The 24289-nt window shown below is 48.2% G+C and overlaps 1 protein-coding gene across 1 annotated transcript in view; it reads left to right on the forward strand.

The window, feature by feature from the left end:
- The window catches only part of FAM171A1 (family with sequence similarity 171 member A1), a 120931-nt gene that overhangs the window by 92272 nt on the left and 4370 nt on the right, over positions 1-24289 (forward strand). Inside the window, exon 7 of the mRNA XM_045285630.1 lies at positions 22847-22963. Coding sequence (XP_045141565.1) covers positions 22847-22963 — 117 coding nt within the window. The remainder of the gene's footprint in view (positions 1-22846; positions 22964-24289) is intronic.

The following is a 24289-nucleotide window of genomic DNA, read 5'->3' on the forward strand; positions in this document are numbered from 1 at the left end:
TATTTCACAATATATAAAAAAGATACCCTTTAAACTTTCAACTGAAACTAATTCCAGGGGTCACCTTCAACAAAATAACAGATAACTCATAAAATAAATATGAGTGCTAATATATATAGTCAGGCCAAGTTCTGTGTGTGTGTGTGTGTGTGTGTGTGATCACATTTGAGACTAATCCGTGAACATGGAAACAGAAAAACCTCAAGAGAAATAATTCGAATAAATATTGACCAGCGTGGGAAACATAATGTCACTGAACCATATGAGGGGGCTTCAAAACACTGGTGGGAAAAGGCACTTAAAAGGTAATGGAATTGTTCCATATTTTTGGAATCCCCTTGTATATGTTGAAATTGTTAAATAGGAACTTAATTATCTACGTAAACATTCACCAGGAACTCAATTAAAAATGTTTTCGATATAGTAAACAAATTTAACAGTGTACACTATACCTTCAAAGAAATACCTGGACTAGTGTTTGATTAATTACTGCCTACTCAAATTGACACATAAAACTAACCATCACAGTCATCCTGCATTTTGCCGATAGTTAAGATTCAAACCCTATAGAGAAAGATGAAATTCTTGCATAGTTCAGTCATTCTTATACCTAAATGATAAATCCAACGGTAACTCGGATTCTGCATCCCGTGGCTGCTGACTAAGTAAAAGTCTACGTTTAGGAGAGAAACGGCGGTACACCCTTGCAAATACCATTGGAGAGGTGAGGTCACCAGTTGATCCTGTCAATGGTCTGGGTTTTCATTTTGGCTTCTTGGCCACAGTCTTCTTTTCTTTTTTCCTTTGAACTGACAAAGAATCGAGAATGTAGAGATTTGCATCTCAGCATCTACCGATAGGCTCATAGATTAACCCTATTGTTGAGTATGCTGCACAGAATAACGGCTACTTGGTCCATGCACCCTCAATAACATGATTGTTTGTAAGAAGCCCAACTTGCTTCATATACTCCAGTCCAACTGTTTGCTGCAGTAAGTGCACGAAGCTATTTGGATAAAATGCCACCTGTGTTCATGGAGTGGCCGATGGCTCTGGGCAGTGGATACGTCTTCCTTCAGGGAGTTAACAGAGGTCTTTTACGTGCGGTTTTCCAACTGTGCTCGCTCTCCTTTGGAAATAGTGTCGGTGTCTTGTGTCCGAGGTGTCACGGGGAGTCTGAGAGAATGCGGTAATGTGAATATAGACACTCTTTAAAAAGAGGTTGTTTTTCTTGTGGTAAGCATGTAGGAAAGCAGTGGGCATTTTTCAACAGCCCCCCCGATGAGTGGCATTGGTTGGGTTTACCACATTGTTCACTGTTCAGCTTTCTTATCCATTCCCAAGGTTCCCACCGGATACACGCGTTCTGTTCAGCCCTGTGTGGGAGGCGCCTGAGATAGAGGCAGCTCTCCCTCCCTGATGGAGCTGGCTGGGTCTTGGTGCCTGGGTCTGCACCAGGGTTTTCTACGAAGGGGGTTTTCTATCAGCTTGCTTTTCCAGACATTTGCTCTTTCTGCAACCTGTAACTGGGACAGCAGATGGCTGTGTGGTGTACAGGGTTGTCAGACTGAGATCTGACTTGTTGCCCTAGGGAATGACCAATTATGAACAAGCAAACCAGGTCAGTGGCTTGCATTAAAGTGGCCCACTGGCATGGAGTAGTAGAGCAAAGAGGTCAAGACTTCAGATTGTATTTTTGATTCAGTGTCTGCTGTTTAGTGATCACTCGGGTTACTTGGTTTGAATCCTCTGATCCCCTAAGGGGACAAGAATAAAATAGTATATTCTTGGAGGGAAGCCACATTGGAGCATCCAGTTCTAACGGCCTTCCCCCAAAGCAGCGTGGAGCGTGTATGCGGGTTGCTATAGAGATGGTGGTTACTGCAGCAGCTTCTTATCATGTATGGTGCATACGTGTCAGGCACTCCAAATACCGAGTCGTAATTGGCCTGCGGTGGCTCTGTCTCAGCTTCAGAGGGTGAACTGTCTGCTGATGCTGTACTCACGGAATTCATCCTTGTAGGTAAGTCGTGACCAGCTTGTTCGTGAAGGGGGAGCTTGATTTACAATGGGAATTTACAATGCTCTTCTCCCCCACCCCACCCCACCACCAGTTTAATGTGTTTTGAGGGCCAGAGATTCTTAAAGCCTTAAATTATACTTGTGACTTTAAGAAACATGAAAGCCACATTACTGGATCGCCGTTTTCTCTGTACTGCTGTAAGCCACGTGTCTAGATGGAAGGTGACGATGGAATGCTGAAATGTCATGATTGGGTGGGAAGAATGAACTGTTCCAGGGTGTGGGCAAAAGTTAGAACAAAAAGGGGGTGGTTTCTTTACTCGGTTAACTGTGATATCACGTTAACAGCCACGTGCATCAGTTAGTTTTTCAAAAAGAGTAAGTGGAGTTCTTTGTATTAAACAAAGAAAGGAAGCAGGTCCCCCTAGCTACGTATACTGTCACTAGATCCTCAGGATTTAGAATCACTGAAAAAGGTCTGAAGGCTATTTCAAAGCAACAGCAAAAGAACCCCCATGGAGGTAGTCTCTGCTTTCCCAGATGATAAAACTGTGCACAGAAGTGAACTAGATTTCCAGTGAATATGTAGGGAGAGGTGGCAGTAATTTTTTTTCTTTTGCAAAAATTGCTGATTGTAGTGATGGATAGCAGAGATCGGAAGGCACAGATCTTGCACTGGGTCAACGACAAGCCCATGTTGCCCTGCCTGCCAGAGAACTCAGTTCCCAGGTGGCGTCTCCGGGCTGCCACTGGAAACCAGCAGGGCAGAGTTCGCAGTGCCTCATTCCTGATGTCCCAGTGGCTGCAGGCAGTGTCACATGCGCACAGCGAGTGACCACGGAGTGATCTCAGAACATGGACATTTGTTTTTTCGATGTTGCCTAGCAACTCAAAAAATAAATAGACCCTGTCATATCCATCCATTCCGAAGCATTGTGAAGCCTCTCTTGTATTCATAGCCGAAAGGAGGAGAAAGGGGAAAAAGATCTTCAGAAAATCATGCCAGGCGCTGGGCTGGAGGCCTGGTGGTTTTGCGGGTTAAGCATCGCACTGCTAATGGCTCTGTGAAACTGCGCCCTGCTCTGTGGGCGAGAGAGGAGGCGTTCTGCTTCTGTGAAGATCCACAGTCTTGGGAAGCCACGGGCAACTCTCGGCTCGCCCAGGGTCGCTCTGAGTTGGTGTCAACTCGGTGGCAGTGAGTTTGGCTGTTATTTCGTGGTCGTGATTCAGAGGCACTTTTTTTTTAAAACATTTTATTAGGGCCTCATACAACTGTTATCGCAATCCATACACACATCAATTGTGTAAAGCGCATTTGTACTTCATTCTCAAAACATTTTCTCTCCACTTAAGCCCCCGGCATTAGGTCCTCATTTTTCCCCTCCCTCCCCACTCCCCCCTCCCTCATGAGCCCTTGATAGTTTATAAATTGGTATTTTGTCATATCTTGCCCTGTCCGACGTCTCCCCTCACCCACTTTTCTGTTGTCCGTCCCCCAGGGAGGAGGTCACATATAGTTCCTTGTAATCGGTTCCCTCTTTCCTACCCACTCTCCCTCTACCCTCCCTGTTTCACCACTCACACCACTGGTTCTGTAGGGCTCATCCGTCCTGGATTCCCTGTATTTTCAGTTCCTATCTGTACCAGTGTACATCCTCTGGTCTAGCCAGACTTGCAAGGTAGAATTCGAGTCATGGTAGTGGGAGCGGGGAGGAAGCATTTAGGAACTAGAGGAAAGTTGTATTTCTCATCATTGTTACATCGCACCCAGACTGGCTCGTCTCCTCCCCGAGACCCCTCTGCAAGGGGATCTCCAGTGGCCTACTAATGGGCTTTGGGTCTCCACTCCGCATCATTCCCCGCATCATTCACAATGGTAAGATTTTTTGTTCTGATGAAATCCTTTCCTTACGTTTTGGGTTTTTTAAGTAACACTCTAGAGAACTAAGGTTCCCCACGCTTGGATTGATCACCAGCATTTGGGGGCAAACTTGACAAATGGCTATCTTGCCACCTTTTGCAGCCTTGAGTGTAGAGCGTGTAGCTGGGTTTTTTGAAAAGAGAACTGCGTCTTGTTTTGTGATTGACGCTTTCAGGAGGAACGTTCACACTCGACATTCTTGGTAATGCATTGGGCTGCTTCCCACAAGGTCAATGGCTTCAAACAACCAGCAGCTACTCCCGCCAAGAATGACAGTCTCTGAAACTCACAGGGTGAGTGAGTGAGTGAGTGAGTGAGTGAGTGAGTGAGTGAGTGAGTGAGTGAGTGAGAATCGACTCGCTAGCAGTGGGTTTGGTTCTGGAGGGCTCACTGATGGGATTGTCAGTCACTGTGGATTACCTGTGGCAGGTTGTTTGTTGTTGTTTGAGGTTTTTGTTTCTGCCTCCTCTTGGCTTTTCTCCATCACCATTTGGCCTTCAGGGTCTTGCCCTGCTGGGACGCTGCCTGGAATTTTAAGTGCTGTAGCGGGGTACTCATTCTAGCATCTGCCTGGTTCAAAAACAATAAGGCTGATAAAGCTGCCATCATTGACTTCACAGTCAAGTGCTCTTCACCAGGTTTCTGTTACCCCATTGCGGTCCTTGACAGTGGGTGCGGTCAAGTAGACCCTATAGACAACAGACAAAACACCACCCACCCCGAGCCCTCCTCAAAGTCATTGCTGTGTTTGAGTTCATTGTTGCAACCACTGGGGTCAGCCCATGGCCTGAGGGTCTTCCTCACTGAACCTTGCACACGAACATTTTCTTTATAAATTTGAAGGTCGCGTACGCTGACTTCAGACGTCACAGCCTCGTGGTTGTCAGGAATGGCCATCGCAGTTCTAGCTCGTGGTGGCCCCACAGGTGCAGGGCACAACCGCTCCGCCTGTCACCTTGTAGATCACCACACTGGTCTTCCCAGGTGTCTCTGGATAGGTTTGAACTGCCAAACTTTGGGCTAGTAACTGACTGCTTAGCCATTTGCCCTGCCCGGGGACTTCTTTAATAGCATTCGGATGAGAAATGTCATCAGCATATAACACAGCAAGCGACCGGGAAGTCAGCTTGGACTTTGCAGAGTGACTTCTCAGCTGGCGAGTGGAACTCTCTGTGCCTCCGTTTTCTCAGCCGTGTGAGCCAGTAAGGATGGCAGTCGCGCCTGTCAGGTAACACGCTTGCCCGTGGGGAGCCCTGAGCAGTGTCTGGCTCTTGGTAAAGAGCTCTCTACATATTAGCTAGGATTATCCTCAGCGTGGCTGTTATTTCCCCTCATTTCTTTGTGCTGTTTTTGAAGCATGACTTAAGAGAGGACCATGACAGTGAAATCTTAGCATCTTTCAAGGTACCATCTCCCATCTCTCCCAGAGGATCCGCGTGGCACTGTGGGTCTGGCTCTGAGGCGAAGGACTGCTAACCTCAAGGTTGGCGGTCCACACTCGTCAGCTGCTCCTTGGGAGAAAGCAGAGGCTGTCTGTTCCCATAAAGACTGCCAGTGTCAGAACCCCAAGAGAGGGTCCCTTGGGGACAGTGAGTTTGATTGGGTTTTGAATCTCCCCCAAGGTCAATATACACCCAGTAGTCTTCCGGCATCCACTCTGACTGGTCGGTGCCCATAGCTAGCGGTGGTTCCATGTTTCCAATATCCTGGCTGGCTGCCCAATTCCTGAATCACCTTGAACGTTCAGGATGTTGTTGTTGTTTGTCATTGAGGCCATTCCGACTCATAGCAGCTACACATGATGCGAGAGTAGAACTGCCCGTACGGTTTCCTCTGCTCTCTTCTCTGTGGCAGGCAAACCAAGTCTCCGCTTCTGTGGCAAGGCTGATAGGCTTGAACCACAGACGTATTGCTTAGCAGCCAAACACTTAGCCAGTGTACCACCGAGGGTCCTGAATGGTCAGAATAGGCCATACTTTTTCATTTGCGTAAAGCAGGAATACAAGAATAATAGTGGACGGAGCAAATCTTGCACTAGTGAGCGAGCCTAGCTGTCTGCTAGCATCAAAACTCTATAAACTCTTTCATAGTAGAGCAAGTGTACCACAAACAAGGGAGCGTCAGGAAGTTTGTGGGGATTTTCCATTATCATACAAATCCTTTTTCCACAAACTTTGAAGCCCCCTTGTTATTTTTTGGCGGGGAGACAACATTCATAGATTTTTGTTGTTGTTAAAGAGGCTTATACATTGATCAGATCTGCAAATCATTGCAATGAAAGACAGCCTTGGTCTAGTAGCCACTGTAGGCACAACTGTGTCAGCATTCTAATGTAATCCTAGAGAAATATGCCTAACTGGGGAAACCCTTTAGATGGGTCATTTTACTTTGGGGATTGAAACTCTCCCTCCTAGTAGCTATGCCCCTTGGGCAGCAACACCTGTAGAGTGAGCAAGAGAGGCCCCTGTCCTTGCTCCCCATTTCAAAGCACCTCACTCTGACCTCATCCAACTGTGTGCAGACCTTATCTGCTGACCCACAGGGGTGTGTTCTAGAGCATCCTCCAGGTGCCCAAGACCTTGATTTCCCTGGTCAAACAGGCCTGCACATGCTTCCAGGACCCCTTTTCCAGAAATGGCTGTGGGCCAATGGACTGTGTGGGTTACACGTCCACAGCCGAGTGCCCAGACTGCATTGAAAAGCAAGCCAGCTCTCCTTCAAGGACCATGTGCCAGCGTGGAACGGTGCCCTTTGATCATTGCAGAGGTGCTGTGGGAGGGTAGAATGTTTTCATTGAACACTTGGATAGCTTGCTCTGTAGTGTTCAAGTATTTAGATAGATGGTATGTGCACCTCCATTGATACTCTTGAGTTCTGCCATTTTAAGGCTGAACCTGACTTTGAGCAAATGACTAGTATCTTAGAGATTAGTGTTTCTCACTGCCAAAAAAAGGGATATATCTACAATCCCTACCTTGTCAGGCTGTGTAAAATGTGAGGTAAAGTACAGAAAGCTCCTGGCATCTATGAGGTTCCCAATATCACAGTTCTTTTTGGTCCTTGAATCACGCTCTTTAAAAATATGTGTGTGCACTGGTGCGCACAGAGGCACTCCGAGCAAACTCTGCAAGTACAGAATGGGCTGCCCTGAAGGGTTCCACAAAGCTTCATAAGGTTTTTCTTCCTTGTCCCCCAATAAATGTGGCTGAGCATGGTGAGCCCAACCATTTCAAACACAGTTTGCAGTGTGCCTGAATTGATAAGAAAGGAAAAATAGAGGTAGAACTCAGAGCATTTGGGAAAAGCTGCTTCCCCCCACTAGTAATTCAGTAGAACTTCTTTCTGTTCATAAAAGTGGTGTTACTATTATTAACACACTTTTTTTTTTGGTCAGTTCTGTTCTCAAAAAAAAAAAACCAACCACCACCTGTAAGCCAGAGAGGTCTCCTCTTTCTTTATCAGTAAGACAGGGGGGGGTCTCCTCTCTCTTTATCAGTAAGAGGCCTACGCTCCGTGCGGTTCAGTGCTCAGTGCTCAGCCATGGTGTATTAGGGAGTGGGAGTGCGGGGTCACAAAATATTCTTTTCTTCAAACTCCAAACTCTCTCTCTGCCAACAGATTAGATTCTTTTGTGCATTCCTGCCCCGGTGCCAAGATTTAATGCGACTTCATAGGATCATGGGCGAGATCTGGGAAGGAGAAACAAAACCCGTTCCCAGATGTGTTCCCCTTGGCTCACACCGTCGATTGGGGGATATTTGTTTGTTTGTTGTGCTTGAATTTATTGCCAGCATTAAATATTGAAAGGCTTCCCGTGGAATTCTATTACTTGCTTCTCTTGAAAAGATTAGAACAGTGCATCCGATCAGCATACATTTGCTGGGCATCTTCCTTGTGCTTACATTGATTCTCTGCTAGGGTTGGAGGATAGGGCATGACAGTGGTGTCGAGGAAGAGTCCCCTAATTAGGCAGCTTTTGTTCTGGAAGAGAGGGACAGACCACCAGCCAGTTTCCTTCGCTAGCCTAAGTACTGAAAGCCCCACTGCTGTCAAGTTGATTCCGACTCATAGTGACCTGACAGGAAGAGCAGACGGCTCCCTAGGGCTTCCGAGATTAAATATGATGGGGGCAGACAGTCAGTCCTTTTTCTCCGTGTGGTCAACAGCCCAAGGCTTAACCCACAACAGCACCAGGGCTCCTGCGCATAACTACTCTAGGACAGTTCATCATTGTGTTGCTATGATTGTGTGACTGGTTGGTCAGAGCCTGTGGAGTAGTGTCATTTGAGCTGCCGTCCTAAAGACCCCTGGGAGCCTAACCAGGGGACTGTCTTGGGCAGAGAGAGCAGTTAGCGCAGTGGTCTTCAAGTTGGGACCTGCTTAGTGGGCGGCGGCAGATTGCTCTTAGTGGCACTGCCCCACTAAGCAAGGGCACAGCTACACCTTGTTCGTTTTCATAACCTGCCTGGCACACCAAACCAGCTGTCATCAAATCAGCCCTCCTCTCACAGAAATGCTACGAAGGGTGGCTGCAAGGAACAGAAATTTATTTCCTCGCCGTTTAAGAAGTCCAAATGTAAGGCACAGGCTATGGTAGGAGCCGTTCTTTCTCTACTCCCTGAGGCCATTGCCGCTTCTGTCCCCTGGTTTCTTGGTGATCCTGACCTGGCCGGCAGCCGCCGTCTTCCATGTATCCTGCTGTGTTTTTGTGCCTACTCTGCACAAATCCCCACATGTGGTTTGGTAGAGGACACACCCTACACCGATGATGGCCTCATTCACATAACGAAGAACAGCCTATTCCCAAAGGGGACTGCATCCACAAATATGGAAACGAAAAATCCAAATTCCCGCCTTGGAGTGCTCTGACTCCCGCTCATAGCAACCGATATTTCACAGCAGGCCTGCCCATTTTACACAGCTGTCGTCTTTACTGCCGGGACCTGCCACGGGCTCTCCGTCCCAGCGGCTACGGCATCGGCATCAACATCCTTGGACAGCTTCGCATTGCTCCCCGGGGCTCCTTTCCACAAACACAGGGCGTAGAATTTACATGACATTTTGGGAGACACCATTTGGTTCATAACACCCACTCGTGGCAAATTTCCTGTGTGTGGGAAGTGGATCATCAGACTTTTTATCCAAGGCCCCTCTGAGTCAAACTCCGACGCCCAGTCCTGAGCAGCTGAGCACATGAGCTGTTGCCACTACCAAGGGACTCCCACCTCCTTAGCTTCTGCAGTCCTGTGAATTCACCTACTCCCAGGCCTGGAGCTGCCGTTGACTGGATTACTCCATGAATAGAAAGATCTCTAAAGCTGCTTCACCCATTGGCTGCCCAAAGGATGCACAATGACAACTTATGGGAAGTGGCGTTAATTCCTGAGGTCTCACACACACACACACACACACACACAGGAGCACACTCGTGGGAGTAATTTAGAACATCGCTGCTCGAGGGGAGTCTTCACGGCGTGGTGGACTCCTTGTTGAGCTGTTAACCATCCATGAATCATTCCCGTCCACAGCCCCTCCACTGGAGGAAGTTGAGATTGCTTTTCTGAAGACTCACAGCCTTGGAAACCCTCTAGTGGTGTGATGGTTATGCGTCGGGCTGCGAACCCTAAAACTAGCGGTTTAAGCCTGCTAGTCTCCACTAGAGAAAGACAGGCTTTCTGCTCCTGTGACAATTTACAGCTTCCGAAACCTAAAGAAGCTGTCTTGTTGTTGTTGTTGTGTGCTGACAAGTCAGTCCCAACACAAAGCAGCCCTGTGTACAACAGAATGAATCACCGTCCAGTCCTGGCCCGTCCTCCCAATGGTTCTTTTTCTTATATGTATAAATCATTTTATTGGGGGCTCGTACAACACTTGTCATAATCCATACACCCATCCATTGTGTCAAGCACATTTGTACATATGTTGCCATCATCATTCTTGAGCTCTTGATATCAGCTCCTCATTTTCCCCCTCCCTCTCTCACCCTCCCTCCGTCACGAACCCTTGATAGTTTATAAATTATTATAATTTTGTCATGTGTTACGCTGTCTGATGTCTCCTTTCACCCACTTTTCTTTTGTCTGCCTCGGGGGGGGGGGGTATGTAGATCCTTGTGATCAGTTCCTCCTTTCTCCCCCACCTTCCCCTGACCCTCCTGGTATCTCTACTCTCATTATTGGTCCTGAAGTATTCACCTGTCCTAGATTCCCTGTGTTTCCAGTTGCTATCTGTACCAGTGTGCATCTCTGGTCTAGCCAGATTTGTAAGGTAGAATTGGGATCATGATAGTGGGGGGAGGCGGGGAAGCATTGAAGAACTAGAGGAAAGTTATATGTTTCATCGGTGCAATACTGCACCCTGACTGGCTCATCTCCTTCCCACAACCCTTCTGTAAGGGATGTCCAGTTGCCTAGAGATGGGCTTTGGGTCCCCAATCTGCACTCCCCCTTATTCACAATGATTGGATTTTTTTGTTCTTTGATGCCCGATACCTGATCCCATTGACGCACTCATGATCACACAGGCTGGTGTGCTTCTTCCATGTGGGCTTTGTTGCTTCTCAGCTAGATGGCCGCTTGTTTACCTTCAAGCCTTTAAGACCCCAGACACTATATCTTTGGATAGCCGGCCCAATTGTTCTTATGTTTGAGCTCAAGTTCCAGTCACGTGTCAGTCCATCTGGGTGAGGGACGCCCTTTTCTTGCTGCCTCTCTACCAAGCACGATGTCCTTCTCTGGGGGACCGATCTCTCCTGATAACCTACCAAAGTACATGAAACAATGTCTCCCCATCTTTGCTTCTAAAGAGCATGCCTGCTGCTTTTCTTCCAAGACATATTTGTTTGTACTTTTGGCAGCCTTCGGTACTTTGGATATGGTTCACCTGCACCTTAATTCAAATGCTTCCGGTTCACCTGCACCTTAATTCAAATGCTTCCGGTTCACCTGCACCTTAATTCAAATGCTTCCGTTCTTCTTCAGTCTTCCTTCTTCAGGGTCCAGCGTTCATGCAGATAAGGTGATTGAAAATACCAGGGCTTGGGTCAGGCGCTCCATGGTCTTCAGAGTGCCGTCTTGCTTTTCAACGCTTCAAAGGGTTCTCGTGCGGCAGATTGACCCCAGTGCCGTTTGATCTCTTGACCACTGCTTCCATGAGCATTGACTGTGGAGCCACACAAGATTAAATCCTTGACCACTAGAAGGCTTTTTTCTGTTTATCATGATGTGACCTGTTGTCCCGTTGTGAGGTGTGGGTTTCCCTTACATCGAGTTACAATTCACACTGAAGGCTGTGATCCTGCCTTTCCATCAGCAATTGCTTCAAGTTCTCCTCACTTTCAGCAAAGTTGTGTCATCTGTGTATCGAAGGCTGCTCATAAGCCTTTCTCTGATCCTAATGCCACACTCCTCTTCATAGAAACCAGCCCCTCTGATTATTTGCTCAATATACAAATTGTCTTAGTATGGTGAGAGGATATCACCTTAACTGATAAAATCCTTTCCTGATTTTAAGCCATGCAATACTCCTTTGTTCTATTCACACAACTGCCTCTTGATTCATGTACGAGTTTTGTACCAGCACAATTAAATGATCTGGAATGCCCATTTCTCTCAAAGAATGCCTTGGCGTAGTCAGTGAAATACAAGTCAACCTCTCTGGTATTCTCTGCTTTTAGCCAAGATCCATCTGACATCAGCAATGATAGCGTTTGTTCCACAGTCACTTCTGAATCTTACCTGAAGCTCTGGAAGCTCCCTGTCAATGTACTGCTGCAATGATTGTTGGATGATCTTCATTTTAGCTGCTGATTTTGAACTTCTCCATTGTTTCTTTCCACCAATGTAGCCAATCTGATTTCTGTGTGTTTCATCTGGAGAAGTCCACATGTAGAGTCACCAGGAAAATATGTTGCAGCTGATTGAAGGATTCCTACCTGTTTTTAATTTCTATGAATTTGTCTGTGGTTTTGTGCTCTGACCAGGCAGTCATTGGTTATAATGAGTTGTCCTTTTTTTTTCCTTTTTGAAATCTGTCCTGAAATAGACTTGCCCAAAGCTATAAGAATCTAGTCATCTGCACATAACTTGTACTCTTCAGTTTAATTGTTTTCAACAAGAACCAGTAGACAATTGATCTCCAGGCAAATAATTTGCCATATAATTAACCAGGAATGTCTATTCCCCATCAATCTCATGGGGAAAAAATAAGTCCAGAGAAGGAAACTTAGCTGTTCAAAGGCGTGAACTTTAATTTAGGATAAAAGGCCAGTCCAGGATATCATAAAAGTTGTTATTGTTTCTGCTACACGGATGAATGTGGCCAAGGGCTGTGAGATTTTAAAAAGCTGATCCTGTGCCAGCTTTGTTAAGGCATGAAATCCAACGGTCTCAGACTTCAGTACTACGGTATTCCGTAGTTGGTAGAGAATTAGCGTGGAGTTATATAGTTCATGAGAAATACATATGAACGACCCTAAAAGTGAGTCACTTCTGGAAAAATCTCCTGTACTCGGGGATCTGGGGCCGGTGCTATGATTAGAAATGGTGATACCCATTTAACGTTAAGCACTCCGTGTGCGTCTGAGATGGACAGACCTCTAGGGCAGCGGTTCTCAACCTTCCTCAGGCCGCGACCCTTCATACAGTTCCCCATGTGGTGGTGACCCCCAACCATAACATTATTTTTGTTGCTACTTCATCACTGTCATTTTGCTACTATGTGAATTGGGTGACCCCTGTGAAAGGGTCGTTTGACCCCCAAAGGGGTCACGACCCACAGGTTGAGAACTGCTGTCTTAGAAGCTTGTTCTTTAAACTAGCTCACACCCACGTCATCCTCCCTTTCCTGCCTGGGCCATCACCGCCCAAGGAAGTAGAAAACTATGAGCTGTCAGCTGAGAAGCCGATAAGCCTACACTTATCCTACCATTCTGACTTCAAGCGTATACTAACACAGGGTACCCTCTCCTCTCCCCATAAATGCCCCCAAGTCTGTCCCGTTGGAAATTCAGGTGTAAGAATGGAAAGGTATGAACCATCAGCTTTTAACTGATAAAACAATTTTGAAGTCAATTTCTCCAGCTCCTCGCAGATCTTGTAAAACTCACCTGAGCCTCTTTCTGGAAAAGGCTATTTCCAGAAATGTCCTTTTCTGAAAAAATGCTATCCATTAGAATATGTTAGCTGTTCGAAATAGAAAACTATCCACAAGTCCCTTAAACAAGGAGGTTGTTTGTGCCAGCCTTGGAAACTCACGGGGGCAGTTCTACACGGTCCTCTGGGGTCTCTCTCTCTGAGCCGCACTGACCAAACAAAGGCGATGTCAACCCGGCTGCGCCAGGAGAGGGCCAGGGACACAATGTCATTAAGGACACACCAGCCTCCAGTTCCACCCTCAGCATGTCCTAAATTCACACCGGGAAGAAGCAGCCGAACCAGAGTGCGCATGTGGGATGAATTTTATTCCAGGCACGTTGTCTGTGTGGTCAGGGTCCCTGTTCTCTGGTACAGTGCCGGGCTCTCATCTGCCCAGCATCCTAAGGTCTTCTTGTCCCGGTAACAAATCTCTCAGGAAAAGAGCAGTAACGTGTGTGTAAACGTTTGGCAAATGTGCCAGGCGTCAGCCTCAATTTATAATCTGCTAACGTGTGGGCTTTCATTTATGGTTTCCTTTTCAAAATAAATAGTATTCATAATAGCAAGTTTTCCCTGCTCATTACCAGATGTTGTGATGAGGTAGCTTGGCTGCTAAAATGGGGGTTTCCAGGGAAAATAATCGTGCCAGGCATGAAAGGCAGAGTAAATCTGGGCCCTTTTGTCTATATTCAAGGCAAACCTTGTTTGGGGGGTGGGGGGTTTGTTCATACTTTTAAAGTTATTTTACCCCTTTGACAGCCATTTGTAAATCTTTAAACTTACTTTTCTTTATATCTTGCAAAGAAAAGCTGATTGCTTTGCATCTTGGTAACCAACCGCTTACGCAGGGAACACCTGAGTGTTTGCTAGGAGGCCCCATCAGAGTCCCAAATGAGCGTGAGATGTAGTCTGTTCACCCTTACCTTTATTCTGTAGGTGATCCTCATTGTGGTAAAATGGAACTTCCAAAGTAAGAACTTGTGTTGCTTTATACACCGTGAACCCTGTCAGTTGTGTATGCAACGAACTCATTTTTCAAAAGATTAGGATGATAGCTCGACCGGTTATTCCCGTATAAAAACATCTCTCCATCGTTCCACTTCATGAGGTGTAGTGGTACCCAGAGGAAAATGACCTGAGGGTGTAGGAGAGGCACAGGACTAAACTTGGATTCAGAATGTCACTGGTCCGTATGTGTTTATTCGCTTGTTGGTTGTTTTCTGTAGTCCCTCACCTGCTTACGCTCCCGATACCAGGCACCGTTTTAATAAGGTGGGTTCCCTCTTTCCCAGCAGCAGACTGTCCCCGGTGGGAAGTCAGGGTGGGGTAGAGGACAGAGCTGCCAATAGGAACATTTGCAACAGCCAGCTGTGGCCAAGTAGGGAAGAAAAGCATGGGAAGCAAATGTAGGAGTGGGTAGGAGCGGTTCGCCAAAGAGCAAACGTTCCTACCAAGCTCAGTAGGAAGCAAAGGGCTCTGGAATCTTGGAGCGAGCCTCGTAGGTGATCATGATCGTGGCTCTGAGTTATCAAGACGTCTGGCTGGCGTGAGTGGGGTTGGGTGCAGGGCTCTACCGGCACAGCGCCAGCCATCCGCCGTGTCCAGGTAGTTCTACCTCGGGCCAGTGGATGGCCCGCCGTCGTTTCAGTTGCTTGCGTGTACAGAGGACAGTGAGGAGAGTGCTGGGGGACAGCCGGGGGAAAGGCTGGGAAGGAGTAGCTTGGAGCAAGGCAAACAGAAGGGCAAGGAGGGAGTGGACTGGAGGATAGAACCCAACTGTGCTACTAATATGGCATTGGAGGCCACATCTCTTTGAACCACTGAGTAATTGTGGCCCCAGTCCAAGTGGCCTCAGACAGGCTGGAGAACGATGGAGAAGGCCTTGGGAACATTAAACCAAATAGCTTCCCAGAATCATTAAAACCAAACAGTCGTTTAGCCTAATTATTAAAGTCTGCTTTATTTATTATTATGGATGATGATGATCTCTGCTCTGACCATTGTGCTCTTCAAAACAAATCCATATGAACACAGCATCGCCAGGGATGAGATAGGAACTAAAAGTGGCAGTGAGTTTATATTAGTGAGGGAGGGAGAACTCCAAAAGGGGACTGCGACTGGTTGCACAACTCAAAGCATGTCATCGGTGTTCGTGAGTTGTACACATATAGACGGTTGGATTGGTGTAGTTCTGCTGTGCGTACATCCACTCCTCACTTTTCTGCATGGCTAGGTTCCAACGCCCATTGGCCTGATGTGAAAATGGAGGGTGATCGCATCAAGTCATTGCATAGCTGCCGACCCCCTGGGAACGGTGACCCAGCCACACTGACACAGGGCCTTATCCTTAAAATCAATGTTACGCTTGCCGCGCGCGTTGGCAGTTTGCTAGATGTACAGCCATGTATTTGAATTATGGTGCTGGTGAAGAAAAGTACCGGACTGCCAACAGGACAAACATCTGTCTCGGAAGAAGCACAGCCAGAGTGCTCTTGAGAGGCAAGACTAGCAAGACTGTCCCACGTACTTGGACATGTTGTCAGGAGAGACCAGTCCCTGGAGAAGGACATCATGTTTGGTAAAATGGAGGGGTAGTGAAAACGAACTTTGAACAGGTGGATTGTCCCAGTGGCTGCAACAATAGGCTCAAACATAAAAACAGTTGTGAGGATGGAGACCAGGAGGTTTTTTGTTCTGTTGTACATAGGTGTGCTGGGGTGAAATTCCTTAATACACCTCTCTACCCACATCCTTATAACCTGCACCAAATGATTGGGTGGGACTATGTAAATAGGATGTGTAACACAAATTCAGGGGATTGGCCACTATCATTACCACCCCCTGGCTACACAGAAGAGCCAATTTGGGAGGCTGCAGTGGTGAGGAGAGAAACCTGGAGGACCTTGGGAGAGCTCATTGAAGATCGCGGTGCAGATGCACCAGAGACTGTGGCTTGGAAACTCAGAGCAGCAACGCTGAGACTATGGGGTTACTTCTCCTTGTCTGGGCCAAGACTGGAACTGTGGGATAGGGTGACAGGTGGGCTGGCTTCCTGGTCCATAAGGCCTGGCAAGGAATCCGTAGCTGAGAAACTACAAAATCAGAGAGAAAGACATGGCTGCTGGCCAAGGGGACCAGTAACTGTATCCTTCCCGTTTGTTGATGCTGACTTGTGGTAACCTTTTAACTTCCTAATAAGCCCCCTTTATTGTGAGTCTTTTGTGTGAGTTCTATTGGCAGTTGCAGCGAATAATCAAACGTGGCACAGGTGAGTAGTGGCATGGCAGGAACAGCTGGTGTCCGCATAGGGGACGAAGGATGGGCCTCCCCCGCCTGGCAATAGGGAAGCCAGAGCTCAGCTGTGCCCGCCTCCATTGCAGCTCACCTCCTTAGGGTGCTGTGAGTCAGACCAGTTTGATGGCCCCTAACAGCAACAACATCGTGCGAATTAACCAGACAATAGATCTTTTTCTTACTGTAGTCATAAATGTAAAATCTCAAGTTAATAAAATCAGTATTCTTAGCAGCAACAATAAAAATAATTATTAGGGGCAAGAGAAGACCTTGCTTTGGAGCTTCATCAGTGTGCCCGGAGAGCCAGACCTTCCTTTATTTGGCCTGAGCCTCCCCCTGGATGAGAGGTGCCCTCTGTTACACCATGGAGGCTGCGAGCATTCGTGTGTGTGCTGCCCGGTATCCCCAGTAAAGGAATGGAGTCAGCCCCCTCAGCCGCCCCCAGCCAGCGAGTCCCCTCTGGGTGGGGAAAACGTCCTCATGCCCCAGCATCTCCACAAGGAGCAGCAGGGTTCCTAAGACCACTCATTCAGTCTCCTATTCCCTGTAGCTTGTTTCCTTCCACAAAACCCCGGAAAGCTTGGAAATGCTTCTGCCAGTAACAGCATGGTTGTTGAGTCCCCAAAGAGCGTCACACTGTACCCACCACACCTGTGTCAGTTTTACAGAAATCTCACACCAAAACAAACGACTGCTCCCCAGCTAGCTGTGTTCCCTCTCGTGGGAAGGGTGGGATCCCACTCCTCCTCATCCCTCCTTTGGGAAGCCTTTCCCGTCCGCCGCGCCCCGCTTTTCCCAGGTCATCTGCTAACATGTTGTTTTGACTGAGTGTCTGGCTTTCATTCATTCTCCCTCCCACCCTTGGTTGTTTGTGTTTTCGTTTGTTTGGTTTTGTTGGGGTTTTTTTTTGAATTGTTGTTGAAAGTATTTACAGGGAAAATTTCCAACAGTTTCTGTATGTACAGTGAAGTGAAGGTGACTACATGCTTCAAGGTTATACAACCATTGTCACCCTTCTCCCCCTGGTGGTAGGTTAGGGGATGGGCTGCTCACTGCAAGGTAGGCGATTTGAAACCATCACCCCCTCCTCCAAGGGAAGGTGGGCTTTCTGCTCTGGTAAAGATGTACAGTCTCCAAAAGGCAGGGGGACAGTTCTCCTCTGCCCTGTGGGTTTGCTCTGAGTTGACGTCGACTCCGTGGCAGTGAGTTTGATTTTGGTTTCTGTATGTGAACCGACTGCTTCGTCAGCTTCCTGCCTGATTTTTTGACTTGGTGTCATTTGGGTCCCACCGAGAGTTCTTCCAAAGAGATGGTCCAGGCAAGTACTCTTTACTATAAATAACTTAGCCTGTTATTTGGTTTCCAGAAGATTAACGTTAGTTTCTGCGTTAAAGGTAATCTCGGGGCAACCGTTTGTGGGGATGATCCAGGTTTTGCTCCAGCAAGACTGGATTCAGTGAGAATCTGGAATTCTGTGATTTTGGTACACACAGGCCCTCTTTTTGAGCAGGATTTTTACCTAGACTCTTTGATCAAAATTTTTAGGGATGGTCACCAAGCATGATCCAGCTGGGCCTCTCAGCAAAAGAGGTTCTTAGAAGCAATTAGGCAGCTACTGCGCTTCCTCCTCCTATTTCAGACTCTTCCTCTCATGCGCCAGGTGAGAGGAGACCTCCAGTTATACCTGGGCCGGCCCCTTGTTCCTTCCTGAGCGTTATTGCACCCTTGCTGCCTGGCTCTTTCTAGGTGCAGAGAAGAAGACAGAAGGAAGCCAACCTCCACGCTGCTTGTGGTCTAGCACAGGAAGGAAGACCTTGAATTAAAACAATGTCAACTATCCGTGTACTTTTGGACAGTGGCTGCTTCAGAAAAACAGGCCCTCAGAATGCAGCGAATTCACCGCTCCTTTTAGTACTGCAGGGCCTCAGGAGAGACACAAGCTGTAACTGGACTCTCAAAAGATGGATAGATTTTTCAGAAAAGGGAAGAACTATGGGAGGTTGGCCAACAACTTGCAGGGAAAGTCACCGCCTGGGAGTACAGGACTGTGTTTGCTGTGAGGACAGGGGAGAGACTGACCAAGGCAGAACTGAGGCTGGGTTGCTGGTGAGCAACAAGTAGAACAAGCTGGTCTGATCACATTGTATCTGTGCTTCTATCCCCAGGATCTTCTCTTTGCTAATGGAATTTGAAGTCCTTCCCAGGCAGACCCTAAAGTAGGAGCACCCTCAGTCCGCTTGCTCCCTGCCCACTGGCCCTGCATCCCCTGTTCCTGTCAATCCCAGTTTATCTTCCATACCCACCAGGCTTTCCATACTTTCGTGCACACTAGCCCCTTCCTCTCGAGCAGGGATGGGGAGTCTGTTTTCTGCCAAGGGCCCTTTGGATTTTTATAACATCATTCGAGGGCCATACTGGTCAACCGTTTCACTAGCTCACCCAGGTATGATGGCTGGGACTGCTTCTCTGTGGTGAGGCCCGTGATGTTAGTTGGGACTGATGAGTTCACGCCCAAAGGTCAACATTCCCCAATCCTGCTCTAAAGCGTCCTCCTCTCCTTTTTCTCTGCTTCCACCTCCCTACATGCGCAAAACCCAGCCTCTTCATCCAAGTTGAACTTCTCCTGGAAGCCTCCTCCCACCCACCCCGGGACACATTTCCCCAAGCACATGCATTTTCTTCTCTCAGTGACCCTTCTGGCTCCCACGGGCACCACCAGACCCCTCCGGGGTGGACCTAGGATTTGTTTTCTGGTAATGATCTGCACATCTCCATCTTCCCGGCAACACATTGGGAACTTGACCCAAACGTAGTTTACTAAAGTTTAAAAGTCTGTTTCCAACTGCATATCCTTGTGTTGTAGAAAGCAGTGTAACACAGAGATACGTTAGGTCATTTACTCATGAGTCAGCAGGAACTAGGACGCCAGCTTCCACCCCTTGTCCTCTGGGACCTGTTTGGCCTAACCTAGTATCCCCTCCATCTGAAGAGCAGTGGTTCAAGAACTTGATCTGGGAGAAGGGCCAGCCTGAGACTTCCTGGCTGACAGAGACCTGACTGTCTGGAATACAAGCCATGAGCTAAAGAGCCCGAGGATCCCAAGGATCAGGGAAAGTAGAAGCAGTTGCTGAAACCCATTCTCCACCTCGATGGAAACTTAAAGACCCACCACAAACCCATTAAGCCATTTGCCTCCCGTTGATTCTGACTCATGGCAATCCAATAGGAGAAAGTACTTCCCCCTCATCTGTGAGCCTCCCAGAATTTGTTCTCCTGAGAAATGACTGGAGAATTCAAACCACTGGCCGTGGGGTTGGTTTGCAGTGAGCGCCTCACTGCTGTGTCACCAGGGCTACTTTTACCCAACCCAGAAACATCTCTTTCCTTAATGTAGCAAATGTCTTCATGCTTTTACTTCCTCGGGAGCCTGGCAGAGATAAGTGATGCTATTAAGTTTCTAAACCGTCTTTGGCTGGTATTCGTGGAGAAGTGACTCCAAATTGGGCATCCTTACTCCCACACTTATTTAAGGAACCTCCTAATTTGCAGTGAAATTGCCTAGAGGCAAAGAGATCCGCCTTGTTGCTGGGAGGGTCAGAGGATGCCAGCCCATGCTAACAGCCACCTCCCCCTTTGTTTTGTGGCTGTTTGAGCAGAGGAAGGAGGTGCAACTTTACCACTGGCACCCTTCCTCCTATTGCATTTGACTGTTGCTATGGCAACTGGCTGGCCCAAGCAGCAGCCCAGGTATTGTTTGCTTCTAGCGCAGGAAATTGTTTGCTTCTAGCGCAGGAACCATCTACTAGCGCCACCTTAGTGATGTGTGTACCTAAGGAAAGGCCGGGATTTGGAGGCCTGAGGGTGCACAGTTAATTGTGCTTGAGTGCCACAGAGTCACCCACGGGGTCACCTGGGTGGGTCAGGAATAGATGGTTGCCAGAGTGAGCTCTGAGGCATGTGGGTGGCCTTGGCTCTGCACAGCTGGCCAGGAGCCAGCGCAGAGGATGCCTGCTGTGTGTGTGGCTGACAGCTGGGTGCGCCCTGTCAGGGGGGGCGTGGGATGCTCTAGGAGGGCTGAGCCAACATTCTCCCTTACCTCCTGCTGACAGCCTTAACACAAGGTTCTCTGCAGGTGAGCCAGGGAAGTGGTGTCCAGGTACGAGGCGTGCATTTCGGGGCTCAGCATCGTTGGCAAGGTAATCTTCCTCACCGGATCTGCTCATAGAAACCTTGCCAAGGTAAAAAAGGAATCAAGAGTCGGGAGGGCTTGCTAGAAAATGCAGCACCGTAGAGAGGAAGGCGAGTACCGGCCCCGAGGTCCAACAGGCCTGGAGGAGTTAATGCACCTCACGGGTCTTCAGCGTCCCCATCTCTCCTCTGTGTGGCCCTCGTGAGCCCTGGAGACATAGTTGTTATGCCTGGGGCTGCGGTGAGCAAGGTACTGGCCGTCATTCGAAACCACCGGCCCCCTCCTTGGGAGAAAGTCAGGGCTTTCTACTCAGTAAAGAGTTACGGTCTCTGAAACTCACAGGGGCAGTTCTACCCTGTCCTACGGCGGTGGCGCTGTGGGTCAGCGTCGACTCAGTGGCAGCGAGTTTGGTTGGGGTTTGGTGCAGTGGGTGTAAGGAGCCGCGGCGACACGATTCAGCACTGGGCTGCTGCTGTCTGAAAGGCCAACAGTTGGGCCCCAGCAGCCACCCCGTGGGAGGACATCGCCTCTGTAAAGATTGCAGCCATGGAAACCCTCTGGGGCGATTCAACTTCGCCTAGTGACAAGGTTGGGAGAGTTCTGAGTTCTGTTCAGACCCCTCGTTTTATTGCCCTGGGCTTTGTTATTGTCCTGCAAGATCCAGGGTTCAAAGGGTTCTGTTAGCTCCCGCTCTCCCGCTCTCCCGAGGGGGAGAGAGACCTCAGTCCTTGGCTTGGCCTGAGAAAGAATTCACGCGGAAGGCTGGTTTGTGGTCCAGGTGAGTTTTATGAGCGTTAGCAGCAGTTTCAGGTTCTACAGTAAATGGAACACAATCTCATGGGGCTGTGTAGCCCCAACGCGCTGAACTGTGGGTCAGAGCCCCTGGGAAAGAGCGCCCAGAGCAAAACCTCTGGCATTTCAGGGGCTTTGCTGGGAGGCGTGGTGGCAATACTGGTCGATCCCATTGGCTGAATCAAATTCACCTGGCATAGATGGGCCAGTCCAGTTGTAACACCCACCTAGGGGTACCACCCCTTCTTGGCCTGGAGCTCGAACCTAACAGTTCTGGCCACCCTGTGTCAGGGCCATCGGCCAACCATGAGTGCTCGCTTCCTGATGATGTGTCTCACTTTGGTAATTCTCGCAGTGTGTCCAACTGCACAGTAAATATTTATATTGCATTTCATATTGCACAGTAAATACAGTTGAGCATAAACATCACTTTTATATGCACAGAAAAGCCAAAGCATTCATGTGGTTTGCTTTATCACCGTATCTGCTCTCTTGTGGTGGTCAGGAGCGGAGCCTGCAGCTTATCTCCGAGGTATGCCTGTATCTAGCATGGGGGTGTCATGACGATGTGGCACTTAGTCGTCACTTCTTATTAAATATGAGTTTTTGTTAACGGCCTATCAGAAGGAGCATAGACCTAGACTTAGAACCTGTTGCCAGCATCGAGACCCGCTGGGAGGCTTCTAGAAACACCCAGACAAGCTTACCAGGAGCCCTGGTGGTGTCGTGGCGACGTGTTGGGCTGCAATCCCTGCGGTCAGCAGTTGGAAAGCAGCAGCAGCAGCAGCAGCTCTGCGGGTAAAAGACTGGGCTTTCTCCTCCCGCTGTGAACAGCGAGGGTCTCGGGGACCCACAGGGGTGGCTGTGAGTCAGCGCTGACTGGATGACAGTGAGAGTTGGAGACGCGCCTACTGGATCAGAATTAGAAAAGGTAGCACCAAGGGATCTGTACTTTTAATATCCCTAAGTGTCTCAAAGAAAGATGGAGCTGTCTACTCCCATGAAGACCGACAGCCTCAGAAGCCCCCACAGAGGCAGTTCTGCTCTGTCCCCTGGGATCGCTAGGAGCCAGGATCGACTCCATGCAGTGGGTTTGGTTTTGGCTTATGTGATTTGGACACAGTCAGTCTATGATTGAGGATAGGAAATGTGCTTATTTGTTGAAGGGTCAAGGGTCATCAGTGCTAGATCTCCCACCTTCTTTCCACTTCCACCCACTATCAGGCCGTTGTTCCCCTTCTGAAACCCAAAGATTCCTGCTAAAATAGCCTGTGTTTGGAAGGAGGGATGTTTGATAATGTGGTTGAAAATAATTTCTTTGGGAAAACTCCGTGACAGAAAGTTTTTAGATTCTCTGCAGTAAGCCATATGCAGTCCCTGGGTGACTCCTGGCTCGTTCTAACAGCTTCGCTTGTTAGAACCATTGCATGTAAAGTGGCGTCTCCAATCCTATTACGTGTGCGTTTAGTTGATGTGTTTTCCTGCATCCCACAGGAACGTGGCTGAAGAGTGGACTGGGGCTCGTGCATCAAGAGGGCAGCCAGCAGACGTGGACCTACATTGCCCCACAGTTGGGGTACTGGGTAGCAGCCATGTCTCCCCCCAACCCAGGTAACATGAAGCCCACACGTGGGAAGATGGTGATGGTTGGTTTCTTTGTGGGTTCAGGCTAAATGTGCATATAGAATTAACTTAAGCAAGGAGAAAACATCCCCGCTTATTAAAAAATGAGTTTAAAATATTTTTAAAATCAAATGATTAAAATAAAGCCGATTAGGGGGCAAGGAAATTCTAGTTGGGCCAGTCCCATCGAGGATAAGAATAAGGCAGAGAAAATAATCTTGTCCCTTGTCCCCGTTCTGCTTAGACAGCTGCCATAGGGAATTCTTCATCAAAAGACTACAGAGGCGGCAGAGACCTCCACCCTAATTCCTGAAACAGCTGTCGCCTGATGGAGGCGAATGTGTGGGCATAGGCACTCCGCAGGGGGACTCACAGATTGTCACCAGTGGAGGCTTCTTGGAGCTGGAAACTTGATTTGGCATTTCCAAAAGACCTAAAAACAAACCAATTGCACTGTGTCTAGAAGAATAATCCTCTCCATTTAGGCTATGTGAATTAACTCATATTTTCCACAGTGTGATTAGATGTCGTATGCTTGGCTCTATTTTGTTTTGTTTTGAAACCAATATGCCATCTAGTATCCTAATGGATCTTATACATTGTCTGTCAAGATGTCTGTCATGGAAGAACAATGTCCAGCGGTGGTGTCCACTGCTCAGAATGCCTCTGGCGGCTGCGTGTGTCACTTAGTCTGCCGTCATTAGTGAACCTTCATTGGTGACAAAACACTTTTACCTAGAGGATACCTTTGATCTTGGTGTTACTGTTGTTGTTGTTTTAGGTGCATCTGAAAGTCATATGCACACATCCAGGCCTGGTGAATAAAACAGGTGATTGAGTGAAATCACCGCGTGCTATGATTAGTGTCACTCATCAATTAACCAGGAAGGCAGTTCCCAAATTGGGAGCTCAAAATATTTGAACAGTGGAAATTATCATCGGCATTAACCCTTAGCCTCCAAAAGTAACTGCATGGAAGCGGGTCTTCTATGTGGTTCGAAAAGTCTTTCAACATTTGCCTGACCTTCCCCTAGTGGAACCATTGGCATCTGACGCCCGTGGCTTCAGAGCGTGTGTTTGCCCGCGTGGTAATGCGGTGGTGGAGGTGCCAGCATGTACCGAGTGCAGCACGGCCTCATCCTCCCAGTGGCAAATATGTAGAACACACCTGGGAGGAAAGAAGGTCGGGGAAGAGATGCCTGAAGGAGTGAAGTTGAGTTCACACCGCCCAGGCATGACAGGGAACTTTTGTTTTAGACATAGCTCAGACAACTTTGCTGGACATGGTCCCCTGGGAGCCGCCCACAGTAAGAA

The sequence above is a fragment of the Echinops telfairi genome, unplaced genomic scaffold, assembly GCF_000313985.2.
Source record: "Echinops telfairi isolate 266 unplaced genomic scaffold, ASM31398v2 ScPeMD7_7474;HRSCAF=8512, whole genome shotgun sequence".
Taxonomy (NCBI): domain Eukaryota; kingdom Metazoa; phylum Chordata; class Mammalia; order Afrosoricida; family Tenrecidae; genus Echinops; species Echinops telfairi.